This window comes from Pempheris klunzingeri, chromosome 5 (genome assembly GCF_042242105.1).
Source record: "Pempheris klunzingeri isolate RE-2024b chromosome 5, fPemKlu1.hap1, whole genome shotgun sequence".
NCBI lineage: Eukaryota > Metazoa > Chordata > Actinopteri > Acropomatiformes > Pempheridae > Pempheris > Pempheris klunzingeri.
The window spans coordinates 21807722-21830108 of record NC_092016.1 but is presented as its reverse complement, the minus strand read 5'-3'; the positions used below and the strand labels follow the sequence as shown (position 1 = coordinate 21830108).

At 45.4% G+C, this 22387-nt stretch overlaps 1 protein-coding gene across 1 annotated transcript in view; it reads left to right on the top strand.

Annotated features, from left to right (window-relative positions):
* Window positions 1–7273, top strand: part of LOC139201410 (solute carrier family 45 member 3) — a 28008-nt gene extending 20735 nt beyond the window's left edge. Inside the window, exons 3-6 of the mRNA XM_070830715.1 lie at window positions 695–885; window positions 1039–1702; window positions 4953–5218; window positions 5312–7273. Of these exons, the coding sequence (XP_070686816.1) occupies window positions 695–885; window positions 1039–1702; window positions 4953–5218; window positions 5312–5749 (1559 nt within the window). The 3' untranslated portion in view covers window positions 5750–7273. The remainder of the gene's footprint in view (window positions 1–694; window positions 886–1038; window positions 1703–4952; window positions 5219–5311) is intronic.
* The last annotated feature ends 15114 nt before the right edge of the window (window positions 7274–22387 follow it).

Genomic DNA, 22387 nt, shown 5'->3' with positions numbered 1-22387 from the left:
CATGGATTCACATTATGGCCGTACATTAAGTGCCTTTTGATGGGAACATTGAATGTAAAATGAAATTGTGCTTGTCTAGAATGAAAACTTCATTCTAATCCCAAGATCTGGGTCATTTTAGAAATTGTGTCTATGCGAACACGCTGTGTATCATGCTGTGTTCTAATTAGCCAGACCGGACCACGTGTGGAGTATAAACTGAGGGTGGGTTACCTTCAGGCAGCACAACCATCTGCGGGAACCATCACCAGCAGTCCGTGATGAAGGCAGAGGGACACGTGCAGTTCAGCCCCTGGTAGGGCAGCAGCAAAGAGTACTTGATAAGACTGGTAGAAGGCAGGCGGAAAAAAAAAAACCACATCCCCTTAACCATCGTAGCTGTTGGAAGCCACCAAAGCTAAACAGAGATTTTACAGATACTTGACTTTTTGCCATGGGATATTGTGAAAATCTGCATGGAAAATATGCGTGGAAATGCAATGTGTGATTGTGGGATTTCAAACCACACTGAGTGTGTACCCTGTATGTCTTATGCAGTCTGTTATGAATTAATATTGTACACACCTAATGTTGGCAGAATCTCTTTCTAGTACATCTCTTTGTCTTGTGGTGTTACCTGTTTCTCTTCTTCATATTCTTTGCTTAGTTAGTGCTGTCTCAGACCTCCTCTGTGTATCCCTGGTTCTGTCCACAGGTATTGGCCCAGTGCTTGGCCTCCTGTTCATCCCTCTCATAGGCTCAGCCAGTGACCACTGCAACAGCAGTTATGGCAGACGACGGCCTTTCATCTGGCTGCTGTCTTTGGGAGTCCTTTTGGCGCTCGTCATCATTCCTCATGCTGATGTACTTGCTGCACGCCTTGCCTGGGGTGGGCGCACCCTCCAGGTAGGATACCTCTTTATTCTTTGTCATTTTGGTGAATTCTACCTAAAATGCACACTAGATAACAAATAAACTGGTGTGCAGCCATCTGTATGATTCACGCCTGTTCAAGTTTAAAATGTAACTTTCTGTGATGTCGTTGTTGCTTTGCTCCAGGTGGGCTTCCTTATTCTTGGGGTGGGGCTCCTTGACTTTTGTGGACAAGTGTGCTTCACACCACTGGAGGCTCTTTTGTCGGACCTGTATCGGGACGAGGAGGACTGCGGCCAAGCCTTTGCCATGTTCTCCTTCATGGTCAGCTTGGGAGGCTGTGTGGGCTATTTGCTACCTGCACTGGACTGGAGCCGTGGACTGCTCTCTGTTTACCTGGGAGGCCAGGCCGAGTGCCTCTTCTCCCTTCTCATCCTCATCTTCATCTCCAGCGTGCTCATCACCATGAAAGTGTCTGAGGAGCCCTCATGTGGCAATAGTGGCATGGCAGGTTCTGCATCGTTACTGGAGGCGGGGGCTGGTGCGACCGAGGGCAGCCGGTGCGGCGTGCCGCGCTCATGCTGCTACTTGGTGAAGTGCAAGCTGAGGCTGCTGAAGTCCGGACCCCTGCTGTGCCTGTTGAGGACGTGCTGGTCCATGACCCCGGCCATCTACAGGAGCTACTGCCACGTCCCTCGGGTTATGAGGCAGCTGTGTGTGGCTCAGCTCTGCAGCTGGATGGCCGTCATGTCTTTTATGCTTTTCTACACAGACTTTGTGGGGGAAGGCCTGTACGAGGGTGTGCCCAGTGCATTACCAGGAAGCGCGTCCAGGCAAAGATATGATGAAGGTCAGACCTCCTCTTTATACAGTATAGTACACTGAAGATTTATGTATTGATGTAAGCTTATCTTGTCTTCAAACAAGGGGTGTCGGAATATGCCATGACAATATTTAATCAATGAAATCATGTTAAAAAAACACATATGAGAATACGATGTAAATAATCCAGCATTTCTTAAAGCATCTCTGTTTCATCCCCTTGCCTTTCCTCCCCAACACATTTACGCACACACATACACCTGATGTGATGCCCTGACGCAGAAACACAGTGTGTAGCTACTACTGCTGTGCAAAAATCATGTTAGAAGAGATGACAGATGAGAGCGAGACACTCTACACTCTCTAACACGAAACAAGTGAGCTCGCCAGTGTAGGAGCTATTTGGATTCCTTAAAAAAACAGGGTGTGTAGACATCCCAGTCTCCGGGAAGTGCCGATCGACCGTAACCACAAAACCACCAAGCTGAAAAATATGTAAGGACATGGTCAGTGGACATTAATTCACAGTGTATGATCATTATTATTATATCAATATTTCTATAGATATTGCCATAATATTACCATGAATGCTTTTGGCCATGATAATCATGTGGTTAAAATCTGGTATCATGACAGCCCTACTCACAACAATATCTTTCTAATGTAGGAGTAGCTCACTGTGATGTACATGTTCGTGTAGATGGTGCCTTCATTAATCTCACCACAGAAGTTCATGTTTGTTTTTGCTCCAACGCTGTTTACAATATGACATCACCAAGAAAAATCTTCATTATTCAATAGCGTGTTAACAGAACTTCCATTGTACTAGTGACGCTAAAAGAGGCATTTACATCCACCACCTGTCTGCATAAACTGGCTTTGGGTCCATCGTGGCTGTGCTGTCTGCTCTGTCACAGCTGGGCAGGATGCACTTGCATTCCTCAGGCACAGGTGGAGGACACAGACAGAGCCTATGCTCCTGGATGCCTACATGCCTTCCCCCTGCCCTCATTTTAGCTTCTGTCAGGGTGGAGGACAATATACAACAAAGACCAGGAATTAACGGGCTGCAAGACTTTACATGAGACGATAAACATGTTGTGTATTCTGAACGGGTAACAAATCTTTTGGGTGTGCTTAAGCCAATGCCAACCCAATCCAAGGAATTTTAAGTATTACTTTCCACGCCTACACTTAAGAAATTGTAAATACATACACGCAGTCTTTATCCTTTCCTGTTTCTGCTCTGCATATCAGAGTTTTCACTAATTCTGCTAGACAGTTGTGTGGCCATATTCTAGAGCTATGCTTAGCTGCATGATTCTGCCCTAATATCCCCTTTTTAGATAAAGTGTACAGGCAGAGAAGCCTGACCAAGTGCTGTCGGTGGTGTAAGAGGGTCAAGCATGCAAGGAAGTCTTGTTTCTTTGGTACATTTTAGCAGACAAGCTTTGAGAAGGAACAGTAAAGGGGAAGAATGACGCTGAGGTAAACAGATGTGAGACAGACCATCTTGCCCCATGTCTGTGTTAGGTCTCCTTTTGTTCTCTTCACCCAGACTTCTCATCTTACACCATATTTGTCTCCCTTCTTCTCCATCGTCTCTCTGTAGTTAATTGTACTTTGCAAACTATTCTCATTCTCTTTTTGTCCTACTTTCCTACTACTGTCCACCTGCCTTCCTTTAATCCTCCTCCATCGTTCCTCTCTCGCCATTCTCAGTCATTTGTTTGACATTTTCATTCATCCATCCACATTCTTTTCTCCTCCCTCTTTCTCCACCTCTACCTCCCTCCCCACTGTTGTTTACTTTTTACCTTTCCTGTCTCTCCTCCCTGTGCTTGCTGGACCACGAGGAATGTCACACTCTCAAAGAATTAATGTCAAGGAGTCAGCACACAAAGAACATGTTCATTCATGTCAGGTAGAGGTCCAAAGCACAGAGTCTGAAGTCTGTGTGTTTAATCTGAAACAAGGCGGATGTTATTAAACACTATCATTTGGCTTGCACATAGTCCTCCTCATCAAGGTTATCTGCTTTGTCTGCAGATTCATGAACTGTTGTTTTTGTGATCATCTTTCCTACTGGGAAGGGTTGGGATGCAAAGTAGTTGTACTACAGAAAGTCATCAGAGAGTCATTTTCCCATACTGCAGCAGTCCTCCTGTGTACAGAATCGGTAGCATTCTGGCTCGGCCCCATATCTCTGAGGGCTTGAATTTCGGTCCTCATTAGCTTCTGTAGTGTTTATAAAGTGGGCTCAGCAGCTTTGCTTTCCAGGAGTAATATGATCCACATATTCCTTTCACATAAGTGATTCTCTGCTCGGCTGCTGAACTTCTGACCTGCACTGTTCACAGAGAGCACGCTGAGAGATCTGGCTGAATGCAGACTCAAGTAAATAACAGCCCAGCTTCCATGGATTAGCACTGAAAAAAAAAAACTAAATATGTGGATACATGGGGAACATTATTAAAAATTGAAATGTTTTCCAACAGCGACTGTAATCTCGTAGTTTCTCGTATTAAATATATTACTGCTATTATTGTTGCATTCTGTGTCAAATGATGGAAGACAAGTCTAAAGGCCGAGGTCAAGGGAAAACTGCAAACGCTCTTATGTTTGCACTGATTTGGAAACTAAACAGTTGATTTTTTAATCTTGCTTTTATGGGTTGAGATTGTTTTTGATCAGTTACAGAAAATGATACTTCACGAGATTAAAACCTGTCGCTGATAAATGTTCATTTAGATGGTAACTGATTTTACTAAAGTGACTGCAAATTCCACCTCGGTCAGTCGGTGAGACCTCCGTCCAAATTTTTGTTGTCTGGCTGGCTGACATTGCTTCTGTAAACAAGGATTGGCCTGTGTGCGTCACCCTCTCAGACTTTTCAAGGATTTATCTGGGGTTAATGCCGTCTGTGATGAGCCAAGTCAGTCACCCTAAACAGGGTGTCCGTGCCACAGAGCTCTGAATCCCCAACCGGATCTGTGCCTGTGTGTTTATGGGCTTGAGCAAACAGTCGGGAGTCTAGGTGAATTAAAGAGCTGTTTAATGCATCACAGTTTAAAGTTAAAATAGGGTTTGGAGTGGTCGATCATGCTGTGTCTTTCACCAAATGTGGCCATAGAAGGAAATGATTAGAGTTGGTGCTGATGTCAGATGTTGTAACAAGACAGTCATTATTACAGCTGTGTCTCCTACAGTGGATGTGTGAGAGGCTATAAGTTTAATCAGGGTTTGGCTGGTTGTAATAACTTTTTTTTTTCTTTCAGGCATCCGTATGGGCAGTCTGGGCTTATTCCTGCAGTGTGCTACCTCAACCTTCTTCTCCCTGGTCATGAGTCGCTTGGTTCGCCATTTTGGCTCGCGGTGGGTCTACCTGAGCAGTATGGTGAGCTTCACAGTCTCCGCTCTGGTCATCTGCCTGTCCAAAAGTGTGGTCTTGATCACTGTAATGGCAGCCCTCACTGGCTATGCGTACGCCACACTGCAGACCCTGCCCTACACTCTCACCTGCCACTACCACAAGGAGAAAGAGGTGAGTAAAGATGTAATAACCCTTATGCACAAGGATGGCGTGGCCACCAAATCTGCATTACTGACAAGACGACCCTTTCCTGTTTCATTTCAGCTCTATATGCCAAAAAGGAAAACCAAAAGCATGCATAAAAATGGTATTGCAGCCAAGCGGGACTCCGTGTATTTGACTCCTGTGGAAGAGGAGGGTGGACTGAACCACAAAACGGGGACTCCCTACGGGCAGGCCTTCTTCAGCCAGGACAGTTATGAGTACTACCCCACTCCACAGAACGGCTCATCTCACAGCTCCGGTGGCAGCGAGCAGGAGGAGGCTGAGTCGGGGTATGAGAAACGCGGTGTGGGTTTGGACTTTGCCATCCTTGACAGCACCTTCCTCCTCTCTCAGGTTTTCCCCACCCTCTTCATGGGCATGATCGTTCAGTTCGCACAGTCCGTCACTGCCTATATCGCCTGCTCTGCCATCTTCGGTGCCGTCGCCATCTACTTGGCCAGTCAAATCATCTTTGACCAAAAGGACCTCAAAAGCTGAGACGTGGGTGCATAAAATGTGGGGGTGATGGAGCCACATGAAATCAAGTCATTAAGGTTCCATGGGCGGAGCTCGACAATGCACTACTGTTCCCAGAATGCCTTGCTTCAGTACTGCATGCTTGCTTTAATGAAAGCTCTGCATTGGAAAAGTGTTTGTCTGTCAGGAGAATGTCACAAGAGAGGGATTGTCTGCCAATGATGTGCTGTTTCCGTGTTAGAGCATGGGTCGTTACCTGCCCGCTGAAGAGTCACAACACCAACAGTGTGCTCAGGTCAGCTGTGCTACTCTCTATACTGAATGCAATCTGTTTTGACATCTTTTCTGTCCATTGTCTTTTTCCTCAGGTACCACAAACAGATTTACTGTAAACTCATCAACCTCAGATGCACAGCTACTAGCACTACCTTGAGCTATCCACACGTGTAGTCTGTTTAGTATGCGAAACAAGTTGTCAAACAAAGTATTGGCTCGGACTCATCTTGAGCATTACTAGGCCGGTCTGGAGACTGGTTATCTCTTAGAGACAGGCCTGTCTTTCTTCACAACGGCAGAATGGATAGATTCATTCTGCTCAGAAAATAGAATTACAAATGGGACCATTGGACTGAAAAACACAAGTAAATGGGTACTCCAGTGATTTAATACTGCAAATCCATAAAGTTTGGGGACTTGCAAGAGACATAAAAAAAACCCCTAAAATGCTGCGTCCTTGATTTCCCATAATAATATTCATTATTACATGTTAAGTGCCATCATCTTTTAAACTCCATCACCTCCGTTTGTAACAGTTCTTTTCACATATTTGAAATCTCAAGCCTAACTCAAGATGACCCTGATGACATCACTATGACATCTGCAGGGTTATTTTCTCAGACTTGACAGAACCACAGACAACAGTATGCAGCGGTTTTCACAGACTCAGCAGATCCCACCGTGACGACCAAATGGGCCTTTTTTGTGTAAAATTGGTGAAGCACCTCTTTAAAAATCAAACTGCACTCTGATGTAACACATCTTATGTGTTTCCCCCATCTAATGTCACCTATTAGTTAATAACAGTTTTACTGTAAATATTTTGTATACAAATTTACTGTACATCCCTATGGGAATTTTGTTATGCAACCTGTTGAGGTGAGGTTATCGACTGTGGTGGTTTGAGAATGAAGCTGTTTACTGGAACTGGAAAATATCGCGTATCAAACGTCCTCTGTCTAGATAACCAGGAGTGGTCTAGTGTCTACTGCTCATCCTGCCCAGCATTACTTCTGATCAGGACAGTTGTCTCAGGTTAGTGCCCCGTTTTAGTCTCCCACCCTGAGAACACAGTTCCCTGCTGCCTAAACCTTCGTGTTTTACTCTATTCTCAAACGACAATCTAGGACATCCAGATGGGCGTGTTATGTAATGTAAACATGGTGATGTCTGATGGAAGCTCACTTGAGCACATAGTGGCCATTTCCGAAAGACCAAAAAAATTCCTGCAGTAAATGGAAAGATTTGAAAATGATGCGAGAGTAGGCGCTCTGTGTGTGTGTGTGTGTGTGTGTGTGTGTGTGTGTGTGTGTGTGTGTGTGTGTGTGTGTGTGTGTGTGTGTGTGTGTGTGTGTGTGTGTGTGTGTGTGTGTGTGTGTGTGTGTGTGTGTGTGTGTGTGTGTGTGTGTGTGTGTGTGTGTGTGTGTGTGTGTGTGGACAGTGAGAAAGCATAAGTAATATTTAAGAGTGAGGCTAATGAAAAGTGGTACAACTTAAGCGTGTGCTGTTTTTGTTCACGTTGTGATGAACTGAACTGACGTCAGCCTGCCGCATACGATGCTGGTTGTTTACTGTGGCCTTGAGTTCTGAAACTGGCCAATTGGTGTAAACACCACGCTTGTTTTGTCACCGGTAAACAAGTTCACTCGAGCTTCTCATACCCAGGTTGTCTGATCCTACACGAGGCGTCACGAACTGGGTTCAGCAGATAGAAATAGTCCTGAGGGATCTTGTTGCCTGCGGTGCGCTCAGCACGGGTGAAGTAAAAACGGCAGAGGATTTGTTTGTCATGTTGACACTACTGTAGAGTAGAAGACTCAAGATACTGAGTTATCCCTTCCACCCTGAAATGTACCGGAAAATACTGTCTAGTAGTAGCTGAGGTGTCAGAAAAAGGTTGTTTTACAAGTGCCTGTACATTTTTCAAACATGTTTTGTACATATGTATTTATTTATTATGCTTTTATTACAAAATAGTACGTATTAAACTATTGGCCTCTGTGGCATCTTTCATAGGTGCAAGGGTGAAGGCTGTTTCTGTGAAAAAGATAAATTATTTGTATAGATGTGGTATAGAAGCATCGTCAAAGCTATAATTTATTTTAACGTTACCCACTTTATCGTGTAGCATTGATAACGTCAGAGTCTATGATGAGAGTACTGAAAGTTTCCTCCTGTGGTCATCATCCATGTAGCCCAGATCAGCTGAAAACTTAATTCCCTTCACACAACTGAGAGGCTTTGTGATGTGTTTTTCTGGTGCAAATAAGAAATCTCACCATTTTGTCAATACTCCTTTTATCTAGGTCTTGTATAACCACTTGTTTCTTCTTATCAGAGGTCTTCTTTTATTGTTTAAGTGAACTGATAAACAGTACAGATATTTTTACTTGGACGGGTGGAGGTTGTTTTTAGTCCCTCTGCTCTCAACCAAACGTCCTGCTTGATTTCAGACAAAAAAGTGCCAATGGTCCGACTACGGTTTGGCCAGAAGTTGTTGTGTTGTGAGATTGATCAGGTTTTTTTAAATCAGTTTTTGTCATAAGATTTCAGCCACTTGTGTCATTGTCATGAATGCATTCAGCCATAACAAACCGTTGTATTCATATTCATTATACATGCATCAGATTGTTTATAAATATGCAGTTACCAAATAGATTTTATACAAAAATAAAAGAACTGCATTGTCAATGAGATGTTGTCCTCGAGTAATTAGGGCCCGAGCACCAAGCGGTGCGAGGGCCCTATTGAAATGTAAAGAAATGCATCCAAAATAAATTGCAAGTTTGAGGGTCTAAACAACAACAAACTTTACACGCGCATCAGTCGTGGTGGAAAATTACATATTTTATGGGTCTTGCAAATGGGTGTGGCAAAATGGCTCCATAGCGCCCCCTGAGTTCAAGCCCCAGAACTGTGTTTTATGTACATGTACAAAATTTGGTGGGTTCATATATCTCTTCAAGATGTACAAAAAAGTCTCTGGGAGCGATGACCTAAACCCAACAGGAAGTCGGCCATATTGGGTTTTCCGAACATTTTTGACAATTTACAGGGGTCATAAATGAACGAACTAGTCCGAGGGGGTTGAAGCGATCCACTTCAAACTTGGTCAGCTGGTAGAAAAGGTATTAACGATGAAAAGTTATTAAAAGTCTCTACAAAACTTTAACGGTGTGGGCGTGGTGACCTGTCAAACTTCAGTGTCTCGCCATGAAACAGGAAGTTGTTAATAAATAGACTCCACATGATCCAATCAGCACCAAAGTTGACATGTTTGATAAGAGTCCCGCCCTGGAGACGTCTACATGTCAATATTCATTCACAGTCATAGCGCCACCTGGTGGCGACAGGAAATGCTATGTTTTACACTATGATGTCTCAAGCCAGCCAGTTGACCAGATCCACTTCAAATTTGGTCAGGAAAGCCTCAAGACGTTGATGTTGGTCCGAAGTGAAAACTGAGTCATGTTGCCGTGGCAACGCGACAAATTTCGATCAAAATTAAAAGTGCAGTAACTCCACTCTAAATGTGGTGAAGATAAGACCTTGTATACTGTTTGATCACTGTCCGGCTCTGAAGACATGCACATGCTAATTTAGAACTATAGTCATAGCGCCACCTAGTGGCGGGAGGAAGTGCATGTTTTATTCTCAGACGTCTCTCTCTCAGCAGGTTAGCCACAGCCACCTCAAATTTGGTCCAAACATTCCCAAGACGTGGATGATACAAAGTTATGAAGCCCTTGAGGTTTCGTCAAATGCTGTCACCGTGGCAACACCTCGCAGATCCCTTCCCTCCTGTGGGCTCTCCTGTCATCTTTGACAAACTCCTGCACAACAGCAACCAGGACTACAATCCACAAACTGGCATTTTCACCTGTAGTGTACCAGGGATCTACCATTTTGCTTATCATGCCCACTGCACAGGAGGTGATGTGTGGGTGGCCCTGTTGAAGATCAATGAGCCAGTAATGTACACATATGATCAACACAAAAAGGGCTTACTGGATCAGGCATCCGGGAGCGCTGTACTCCCGTTACGACAAGGAGACTCTTGCACGTGCCACCTGACCAGGCTGCAGGACTTAATGCTGGTCCATATGTCCATTCCACATTTTCTGGATATTTATCGTACCCAATGTAAGAAATGTGTACAAGGAAAGGTGATGGTAATGAATGGTAAATGTTACCATATTTATAGTAAAAGCAGTCTCAAAGGTACAATGTAGGTCAAGTGAACTGGTTTACAATGAGTGGTGGAAGAATAATAGCTTTATATATAGTAGCAACATACTTAATTGAATTATTCTTTCCATTACATACATCACATCTCTATTTACATACATCAATGGAGTCTCAGAAAGTTGTGTGATAATGTGCAGACTATGTACATTGTATTAATATATGTGGTCATTGGCAGTGATATGTAAGAAGCAAAGATCCTTGTGAGGTTTCTGGAGAGCAGAGGTCAAATAATACTACCAAATATCTCAGTTGTCATAATTCTTGTATGTTTACATTGTTGGGCCTTGCCGCATGGCCAGACAAAGAGCGGCCTACATGTACCTGGAAAAGCCTAACAAAGGAACAAAGGGCCATAAAATAAACGGGCGCCAAAACTTGTCGGCATTGCCTCCAATAAACTCAGGTAGGGGGCGTGGCCTGGATCCAACACCAGGAGTTCTCATTGGGGGAAAACTCCCCAAATCCACAAGGAACTCCCAGTACGGCCATGACATCACTAAACGTTTATAAGCAGTGAACACCTAAGACACACCGCCTTTCCACTGTAACGTAAAGTTACTACAGGGGGTGTTTTCTGTTTGGACGTCTTTCCCCTTTAAACCTAGGTAACAGCCTTCCCCACACTCGCTGGACGAGCAACCGGCTGTTTTCGCCCCGTTTTGTTTTTTTCTGGTTTCAGTTTCGTTTTTGTGTCCTTCACCGGACTTGTTAGGATCCTGAGGAGAAACGCCGAGCAACCCGCGGCTTTTCCCTCAATTTTACCTGCGGAAGGGAGAGACAGTACGCTGTCCTCTCCAGGGAAAGATCACGAACGTTCTTCTCCCTCTAAGTCGACTCCCGCTGCTCCACGCTGCCACACGCGGACCAGCGCGCCGTTCCCCGCTAACACAGCGACGCAACGGACCCTTTCCTCGCCGCCACCCGAGCCGGACCGAAACCCGCCAGGCGTGCAGGATTTGCACACACTAATCGCTCGCGAAGCGATTTCAAGTAAGAGGCATTGTGTCTGGGCAGAGACAGATAGGATTTAAGTGTGCTACCTTTGCTTATAAGCTAAAGTGCCGGACCGCCGTGTCCCGTGTTACAACTGTGTGTTTGCTGCTGTTGTTTTGTCTCCTGCGTTGTTTTGTGCGTAAGCCCACGCAGGGACTTTGTTGTGTTTATAACCAACACGTGGAGAGTCAGTAAACGGGAGTCTATCAGTTAAAGGACCAGCGCCACCACCGGTAAACAGAGTTTGCTGATCGAGCCGCTGAGTGATAGACATACGGTTATTGTGCGCTCCTGTGACGGTTAAAAACCAGATTTTCAGTGTTTTGTGTTGAATGCTTTCCTTTCCTCTTTCTTCCTACTAACCCACATTACATTCACATACATACACGCGTTCATACCGTCCCTTACAGGCACGATCGGCGCCATTACAGTCTAACTCTAGAGTTCAGACTTGTAATTACAGCCACCATTACACTTTTAGCAGTCAGCCCCTAGTGTTTAAGCTCGTAACTACCGCCGTTACAACACCCGGCAGCATCCTGCCCCTAGTGTTAAGGCCGGTAATTACAGTAGCTATTACACACTTAGTAGTGCCCTGCCTCTAGTGCTCAGGGAAGGGATTTCAGTCTCCACTGTACTCTCGTTCCCTCTAGTCACATCTTGCGAGCGTCCGCCATATTGGGGTGACGTATTCACGCACGTGATTGCGTCACCACTCTGCGGCCTCCTCCTTGCCCCCCCCCTTTTCCCTTCACACACACACACACACACACACACACACACACACACACACACACACACACACACACACACACACACACACAAATACACACACACACACACATGCTGGATGCTTGTATATATATCTTGTTTTGAGTGTTAACAATTTGTACCAATAGCTGCTTTTAGATAGTTGAATAGCAGATGTTTATTTGAACTAGTATTATTGATCACAAATCATTGTGCTTGTTGAATAAACTCTGTTATGCATTTAAAGAGTAGTTGTTTGTGATTACTGTGCATATATTTGTTGTGGTAACAGCTGGTTGAGATAGTCAGTGCTCGGATTCATGCCTTTCCACTCACTTTATAAATGTAAGATAGTAACTTAAATATCGCCATTTTTAAGTGAGGCCCCTTTTTATTCACTCTTATAAATGTGAGATAGTGATTTAAATATCAACATTTTGAAGTGAATAACCCCTTTTGAGACTGTATTCCAGTTTGTTATTGGTCCCTGATACCAGGGTGGTGCCCCGATATTATTAATTAATAATTAATTAATAACTAATTTTTACTGATATCGATAAGTACACTGATAAGTGCTAAATCTTATTGATAATACTGCCAATAACTAAACTAGCTCCATCCAGTGCACAACAAATGGTGCCCCGTGTGAGGCTATTTAATACCAGCTTTATTGCAATATTTATGCACAATAATTAAAGTTGTTAATATAAAAAAAAAATTTTTTTTTTTTTTTGAAAATTTGGATTTTCAGTTTTCTTTTTTTTTACCAAGCATAATCCAGCTGTGTTCTGTGGTTTGTGTTGTGTTTAGTGGTTGGTACTGTTGTTTGAGGAACAATAATAGCACATTATTGTTTTAAGGATTGCTAACTCATTAACACAGCTAGAGCTCTTCAGAGTTGTTGATGACATCTCGCACATCCTAACAGAGTAGGGTGTGCTAGAGCATTGTTTTGCACTGTTACGTGTACACTTAGCAGTGTTTGTGTAAGACACAGGTTGAAGCCTCACCTGTGCATCTACAGCAGCAAAGTAACTCATCACACTATTAGTCAGAGCTACTGGGCATTTTCCTAGGTAAAGCATAGCAAAATGAGCCATCCCAGTGAGCCGAGAGCTGACACTTGTGAGTCAGACGACCCAGCCCTGCAGGATGTGGTCGCTGGTCTCCTTAACCTCTCTACAGCAGAGAGAGACCATCTTAATCATGACAATGTTAAGACATGTGATGAAAAGCTGAAGGAGTTAGTGGAATACATTAACCACCCCACCGGGAAACCTGTGCGCACTATCCCGGAGTTGTTAGGTTTAATAACCCTCCTTCATCAGCGTAAGTCTCAGCTATTAGCTGAGCAGCACCAAGAGCGGTTAGCTCAGCTGCAGGACAGCCATAGGGCTGCGCAGCAAGCAAACGCTAGCCTGCGACAGGAAGTTTTGGCTGCCAAGTCTGAGGTTGCTCAGACACAAGAAACTTGTGTTCAGTTGCGATTAGATACAAATCTCTTGCATTTACAACTCCAGGCTGCTCGCAGACGAGCAGAACCAGGAAGTGAACCCATAGTCACCCAGGTAGGGACAGCCATTGACAACCCAGCCGACGCTGACTCAGACCCGGCAGAAGACCCAGTCATCCAGGGTCCAGACCCAGGACAGCAGGATCTGCAACGTGAAGTAGCTCGGGTAAGGGGGGCTGTCCCACTTAAGAACCTTGATCCCAGACCAAGTACCCATGCCCTCCAAGTTAATTCAGGTGGCGCATCTAGGAGGCATGCAGCCTACAGTGACAACACCACTGATTTAGTCACCTTAGATAGTTACAGAGGACCTCCGTTGCCTCGCTCAGCCGACCCAGGTGCCTCTTTCCCTGTGCAGCAGTCCCTCCACAGCCGCACAACCTTAAATTTTTCCCCGCCACATGGGCGGCGGAGTTACTTTGAGCCCCCACAGTCTGCTGAAGCGTACGCGTCACATAGTCTGCCCCCGCGTCGTAACCGCACTCTTTCCCCATCACGCAGGGAAAGTCGAAATCGGTACCGCCATGCTGACTATGGTGACCTTGTAGACTCCGATGACTCAGATGGTCCAGGTCCACCTCGAGAACAGGGTCTGCGCACACGCCAGATTGAATCACTTGCGCGAGACATAGAGCGCTTTGATCCCAGCAGTCGGGAATCAAATATAGACGATTACCTCAGGGAGATAGACCGGTGCTTGCTCGACTTGCCTCTTCCCTCCTCACGTGAGAAGCTCAAGCTGGTCTGGAAGACCACAGCGAGGAGTGTCCACGTCTTCATGGAGACACTCCCGCCTGCCACTCGTGATCGCTACTCAGCCCTCTGTCAGGCCCTGCAGGAAGAGTACTCTTTGTATGCTGACCAAGCATCTGCTACTCTCAGTGCTTTTGCAATCATGCAAGGGAGGCGAGAACCCCCAAGAGAGTACTATAGGCGCCTCAGAGCTGCATACTTTCAGGGACGTAATGCCCCTGGCCTGGAGGAGGAGCAGGTTTTCAAATCCCTGTTCCTGCACAACCTCCATGACAGTCTAAGATACGACGTCACAATGCAGTGTAGAACCCGTGATCTTAGCATGCAGGAAATTAGACAGTATGCCCAACTGGCGTGGGAGACGCACACACGTCCTGTGAGAAAACCCGAGGACGATGCCAGAGTCCTGGGGATCCAAACATCAGGAGACGAGCTGGCACTTGAAGGCAACAAAATGCCTCATGCCATGGCCGATCCTAGAAATAGAACCCAGGGACATCAACCTTTCCGCCAGCAGAGCAACCGACAGCATCATAGGTTTGAAAACCAGACATACTCCCGAGACCAGAGTAAATTTAAACGAAATACTTTCCAGCCAAAGCGGAAAGTTCAATTCGAACGATACACCACACAAGAGGGCAGGTATACAGGGAGAAATTCAGAATATTCCGAAGAGCCATTTCACCAACAGGAAATGGATAACCTTATTAGGAGATGGGTGACTGAGGCAATAAAACAGCAGATGCCTCATAGCCAGCCGGCATTGTCTGACCCCGCAGAGGGATCTGACACAGAGCCTCCATTAACATGACTAGGCCAGGCGCCCCTTTTCCCCACTGCCAAAGGCTACGTGGTAGGATGGGAGAGGGAATACAGGGGGGCGCCAGAAATCACCACTCCGCATCTCCCAGACTCCCACTTTGTGACTTTCTTGGGCAATCTTGTCCGTCAGGGGAATTCAGTCATTAGCACCCTCCAACAAGCCACCAAGCTGGCTATGGTGCAACTGGCTGTCTACTCAATTGATTATCCAAACTATGCCCATCACAGTTTCATCCTACACATCACCATGTGGAAGGAGAATGACATGAAAAGTGACTGTAACAAGGAAGTAAAATTCTATATCCCAGGCCTCCCCCAGTCATTCAGCCAAGTAGAACGTGCTAACCGCACCATAGTTAACATATATAAGACGTATGTTAGTAGTAGTGGCAAGGATTGGGATGTGAAACTCCCCTTGGTGCTAGTGGCCATCACACCGCACTGCTCCATGGGAGTCACTCCCCATGAAATGATGACTGGGAGAGAGATGACCCTTCCGCTGCACCTCCGGTACCAGCCAGAGGACGTCAGTGTTACAACTGCCTCCATGCAAATCAGATTAAGTCTTAGGGACCAGCCTCAATCCAAGGAGAAGAGAGAAACTCTACACCCGAAAGGGGGGAGCGGTCTCCACTCCTGGAGGTAGAACCTACACCCAGAAATTGCAGGCTAGACTTCCTACTGATCGTCACACCACAATTTGGCAACCAGTCTGTCACCATCCCACAGACTTGCTCCAAACCATCACAAGAACAAGCCACTAACCTCTAACAATCTATCCTGTCCTTCTTTCCTCAATTCTTTTAAATTCATTTTTGAGAAATTGCAAAGAAGCAGCAAAAGATTGTAATGTTGACTTGTGAATGTGTTGTGATTGAATAGGATAGTCAGTTAGATGATGTCTGCCCAGACAATGCCTCAATGTCTGCCCAGACACCACTGCCTCATGAACCTCATGAACTCAATGGACTGTTTAATCCTTGTAGCTGTTTCAGGAACACATGGACACATGGACTGTTGGCCCTCTTGGTTGCCCTAAAGACTGTGGCCGACACCCCACTCTTCAGGCCAAAGGGGGGATGTTGGGCCTTGCCGCATGGCCAGACAAAGAGCGGCCTACATGTACCTGGAAAAGCCTAACAAAGGAACAAAGGGCCATAAAATAAACGGGCGCCAAAACTTGTCGGCATTGCCTCCAATAAACTCAGGTAGGGGGCGTGGCCTGGATCCAACACCAGGAGTTCTCATTGGGGGAAAACTCCCCAAATCCACAAGGAACTCCCAGTACGGCCATGACATCACTAAACGTTTATAAGCAGTGAACACCTAAGACACACCGCCTTTCCACTGTAACGTAAAGTTACTACAGGGGGTGTTTTCTGTTTGGACGTCTTTCCCCTTTAAACCTAGGTAACAGCCTTCCCCACACTCGCTGGACGAGCAACCGGCTGTTTTCGCCCCGTTTTGTTTTTTTCTGGTTTCAGTTTCGTTTTTGTGTCCTTCACCGGACTTGTTAGGATCCTGAGGAGAAACGCCGAGCAACCCGCGGCTTTTCCCTCAATTTTACCTGCGGAAGGGAGAGACAGTACGCTGTCCTCTCCAGGGAAAGATCACGAACGTTCTTCTCCCTCTAAGTCGACTCCCGCTGCTCCACGCTGCCACACGCGGACCAGCGCGCCGTTCCCCGCTAACACAGCGACGCAACGGACCCTTTCCTCGCCGCCACCCGAGCCGGACCGAAACCCGCCAGGCGTGCAGGATTTGCACACACTAATCGCTCGCGAAGCGATTTCAAGTAAGAGGCATTGTGTCTGGGCAGAGACAGATAGGATTTAAGTGTGCTACCTTTGCTTATAAGCTAAAGTGCCGGACCGCCGTGTCCCGTGTTACAACTGTGTGTTTGCTGCTGTTGTTTTGTCTCCTGCGTTGTTTTGTGCGTAAGCCCACGCAGGGACTTTGTTGTGTTTATAACCAACACGTGGAGAGTCAGTAAACGGGAGTCTATCAGTTAAAGGACCAGCGCCACCACCGGTAAACAGAGTTTGCTGATCGAGCCGCTGAGTGATAGACATACGGTTATTGTGCGCTCCTGTGACGGTTAAAAACCAGATTTTCAGTGTTTTGTGTTGAATGCTTTCCTTTCCTCTTTCTTCCTACTAACCCACATTACATTCACATACATACACGCGTTCATACCGTCCCTTACAGGCACGATCGGCGCCATTACAGTCTAACTCTAGAGTTCAGACTTGTAATTACAGCCACCATTACACTTTTAGCAGTCAGCCCCTAGTGTTTAAGCTCGTAACTACCGCCGTTACAACACCCGGCAGCATCCTGCCCCTAGTGTTAAGGCCGGTAATTACAGTAGCTATTACACACTTAGTAGTGCCCTGCCTCTAGTGCTCAGGGAAGGGATTTCAGTCTCCACTGTACTCTCGTTCCCTCTAGTCACATCTTGCGAGCGTCCGCCATATTGGGGTGACGTATTCACGCACGTGATTGCGTCACCACTCTGCGGCCTCCTCCTTGCCCCCCCCCTTTTCCCTTCACACACACACACACACACACACACACACACACACACACACACACACACACACACACACACACACACACACACACACACACACACACACACACACACACAAATACACACACACACACACATGCTGGATGCTTGTATATATATCTTGTTTTGAGTGTTAACAATTTGTACCAATAGCTGCTTTTAGATAGTTGAATAGCAGATGTTTATTTGAACTAGTATTATTGATCACAAATCATTGTGCTTGTTGAATAAACTCTGTTATGCATTTAAAGAGTAGTTGTTTGTGATTACTGTGCATATATTTGTTGTGGTAACAGCTGGTTGAGATAGTCAGTGCTCGGATTCATGCCTTTCCACTCACTTTATAAATGTAAGATAGTAACTTAAATATCGCCATTTTTAAGTGAGGCCCCTTTTTATTCACTCTTATAAATGTGAGATAGTGATTTAAATATCAACATTTTGAAGTGAATAACCCCTTTTGAGACTGTATTCCAGTTTGTTATTGGTCCCTGATACCAGGGTGGTGCCCCGATATTATTAATTAATAATTAATTAATAACTAATTTTTACTGATATCGATAAGTACACTGATAAGTGCTAAATCTTATTGATAATACTGCCAATAACTAAACTAGCTCCATCCAGTGCACAACAACATTGTGCATTTATTCTTATATCCATCAACATACAATAAATCAGTGTTTATGACACGGCTGGAATGATTCCTGGAACAATGAGAACAATTTCGTTACAAAAAAAAATACACAGTTACAATTGTTTAATATTTTAATCAAACCTTTGAATGATCAATTGAACACAGAACCACAGCAAACAAATAAGTAAATAAAGGCCAGATGCTGCTTCTTTTACGGTGTTCGCTCTTTCCCGTCCCGCTTGCGTTTAAATCCGTCTCTCTGTGGCTCTGTACCTGGACTGTACCACTACTAGCTGTCTTCAGAGTGTTTCCCTTCCTACTTTCACATAATGGTATGATTCTACTCTGTTCTCGCATGTGATTGGCCGCATGGTGTGCCCATCACAATAAAGTCTGACGATGCAGCGCTCCCCACGGCAGTCTTCTCCTTCAGCTACAAAGAATCGGAGGCTTTACTTCTGTTTCATAAAGTCTTTGGCGGGCAGGAGGAGGAAAACATCATGGAGACGCGGAATTGGCTTTGGTTAATGAGGTCAGTCTGAGGCTGAATGGCCGAACAATTACAAACAAATCAGTGGTCAGTTGCTAGCTAATTAGCTAGCATGCACAGCTGCTACATTTTACTGCTGCTTGAGGCGGATATATGCTAATATGTATATATATATATATATATATGCTAATAACGGCACAACAGTTTTACTCTGTGATTTTTGGATGTATTGGTGGTTTCATTGTGGCTGGTGGACCTGTTTGGGAACAAATCCAGTCACACTAAGGTCAGAACAAAAGTACCAGATTACTGTTGTAATAAACACTGATGGTTCTAATGTTCTCTGTGTTTGCAATAGAACCTCCAGAAGTTCCTCATCGATCCTCGCAGCTGTTTCCTCAGGGGGAGAAAGCAGCAGCAGGAGAGTTAAAGCTCAGACTTAGTGTAACATTAATTAAAGTCCTGTTTAAGTAGTAAGTGTCTGCAGTGAGTTTGCTGCTAATGACTGGACTACAGGGTCAATAATCACTGATCAGTTTCACCATGTGGCTAATCAGTGGCTAACCTGCTGGTTAGTGTTAGCATGTAGCATTAGCATGTGGCCTGTTTGTAAGGGGATGTTCTTCAGGAGCAGATCAGGCAGCTGTGACGAATGACAGTTTTTTCTATTGTCTCTTTTTGGTCGTTATCAGCTGGTAATGTTGTCAAGTTAAAACCATCTATCCAAAAAATTGTTGTAATTATAGCTACTTTCCTTACTGAGGAGTTGGCAACACTGGTCATTTCCTCGACCCGAGAAACGTTGCAGCGTAGTGACACAAGCAGCCAGGAAAGTTTAGCAATAACTCTATAGATGTGTTCATCATAAACAAACACCTTGAAATGCAAGGAATTATTCTTCTTCTCCTTCTTTTCCACAATGAATTGCAATTTTGGGGGCCTGAACATGCACGAAAACTCATGAAACTTTGCACAAACATCAGTCGTGGTGAAAAATGACATATTTTATGGGTCTTGCAAATGGGCGTGGCAAAATGGCTCTATAGCGCCCTCAAAACTCAAGCCCCGCATATGAAGCATGATGAGACCTATAAAAAAGTCTCTTGGAGCGATGAACTAAACCCAACAGGAAGTCGGCCATTTTGAATTAAGTGTCAAATTTTCGGCGATTTACAGGGGATGTAAATGAACGAACTAGTCCGAGGGGGTTGATCCGATCCACCTCAAACTTGGTCACCATGTAGAAAAGACATTAACAATGAAACGTTATTAAAAGTCTCTACAAAACTTTAATGGTTTGCCCGTGGCGAGCTGTCAGATATATCTCGCCATGAAACAGAAAGTTATTGTAACTTCAGTGTTGACTAGAAAGTGCAATTTCTGGAAAAATTGTGGTGTGAATCTGTCTGCTGACGCCACAGGCATAACATGTGGACAAGTGGAGAGAAGAGGGTCTGCTGAACACGTGCATGAAGTTTGAGGTCTCTAACTTGTGAAATGAGAAAACTGGAGCAGGTTAGAAAAGTCTTTGTTTCTGCTTCCCTCCTCAACTTTGAGCTCATGGTTAACATGGCAGTCAATGAGGCAGTCGATCGGCACTCCCGTCGCTCCGGGGCTCGTAGTGGGAGCTGTGTATGTTTCTGTGTGTTCTGAGTCACATCACTCATCGGCAAGGATTTTTCCTACGTTTTAATGTATAAATTGTGACTGTGGGTGAAACGGTATGGCCGCAAGAGCGAATTAAAGACAAAAGAGCTGTGAGGACTTGAAGTTGGTTGAAGAAATGGAAATTTGTGCAATATTGTCCAATATTTACCAAATCTAACACATCTGAAGACAGTCCCAGCCTGATGACAGTCCCAGCCTGATGACATCTACAGACTAATTTTGAACTACAGTCATTGCGCCACCTAGTGGCAACAGGAAGTAAGACTTCTGTGGCAATCATCATTTGATTTGCATGAAATTTTCACAGTGTAGTCAACACTTCATATACTGGCATATAGGACGTGATTAGTGGCTGTTCTCTAGCGCCACATAGGGGACACAGGAAGTGACATGTAACTCCTTCATGCACTGTCCAAAATACATTTGGATTCAGATTCTGAGCGGCATGGAAGGGTCAGAGTCCAGCAACAGGACGAAGCCGCCACTTGCAGCTTTAACTTTTTTCTCAAAACTTCACTTTCTCAATGTTAAAACGGTATTATTGCACGTGGTGTTTAAACTTTAAACATTACATAATACAGGCCTTCTAATTTTGTTTATACAGTGTCTTCTAACTGCCGGAATTCATTTAATACTCAATTTTAAGAGAGTGGTTTGTAGCATAAAATGTTTAAAAATGCCTATGCAGTTTGGTGAAGACACACTTAAAACCACAAGCTGTGCCTTGGCGGTTAAAATGAACATGAACATGGAAATGGTGCCATCCTTTGGAAGTCTTGGGGAACTGATGTGAGCGAGAGAGCCTGCTGGTGCGCAACTGCACCAGCCTCACTGACGCATGGTCATGCTGCTGGTGGCATTATCTGTTACATGGAAAAGACGATAGGCTTTCATGTTACAGGGAATGGCATGCTGACAATGTGTGCCATTTCATGACGGGCCTCTCCAGTTTGCTCCCCATAGTTCTCACGAATGCACCATGGGAAATGCACGCGTTATGGTGCACTTATAAACATATGATACTTTATTAAAATGCCACTCCGGGCCTCCGGTGCCCGACCGCGCTGTAGAGCTGGGGGGGGAGTGAGTACCTTGCTCAAGGACACGTCAGCAGGGCGGATGCTGGCGGTCACTGAGGTCTTGAACCCTGATCTTAGCGGCTGAGGGGCGGTGGACACCCTGCTGGTCCAGCTGATCTGTCATTTTAGGCCGAGAAAAACACAGGTTTTCTGGGTAAAGTTCTTGAACGGTGTAGCAGAAGAAGTGGGACCACAAGAGCCCTGTCATTGCTCTCCGGTGACAAGTGGGCCTGTTTTTACACCTTCCTTCTAAATAAGGAAGCGGCCTGACAGACATATGACCACCGACCCAATTTGGGAGCAGCCCGAGTGCCCCATCGCGTCCCATGGCCGCTGATCGCCACCAATAAGCTCTCTCCCCCTCCGGCCCAGCCGTGACACCAGGTTATTCCCCCCAACTCTCCACAGACTTGATATTTTTCCTGCTGTCAGCACCCTCTCTACCCTTGTATTGTCCCAGCGGTGAAGTCAGCATGATGTCATCCAGGGATGCGAAAGCCCTGGCAAGGTTGAAGCAGGGCTTTTGGTGACTGTTCGAGGATTTATTCTCAACTCTTACCGAGAGGGAGACGGAGAGGGGGGGAAAGAAAGAGAGAGAGAGAGAGAGTAAGAGAGAGTGTGTGTGCGTGTGTGTGAGAGAGAGAGAGAGAGAGGCGCGGAGGAGCTACAAAACATGGTAATCACCACCACCAACCTCACCATCACCATCACCAGCACCTCCAGCTCTGCCGCGCACTCTCCCGTCTCCTCTCCTCCTCTGCACCGGGGCTTGCGTTTCATGCCCAAAGCCCTGATCTGCGCTCCAAAAATAACCCTCAGCCAGCATGCCGAAGGAAGCAAAACAAGAAGAGCGGTATT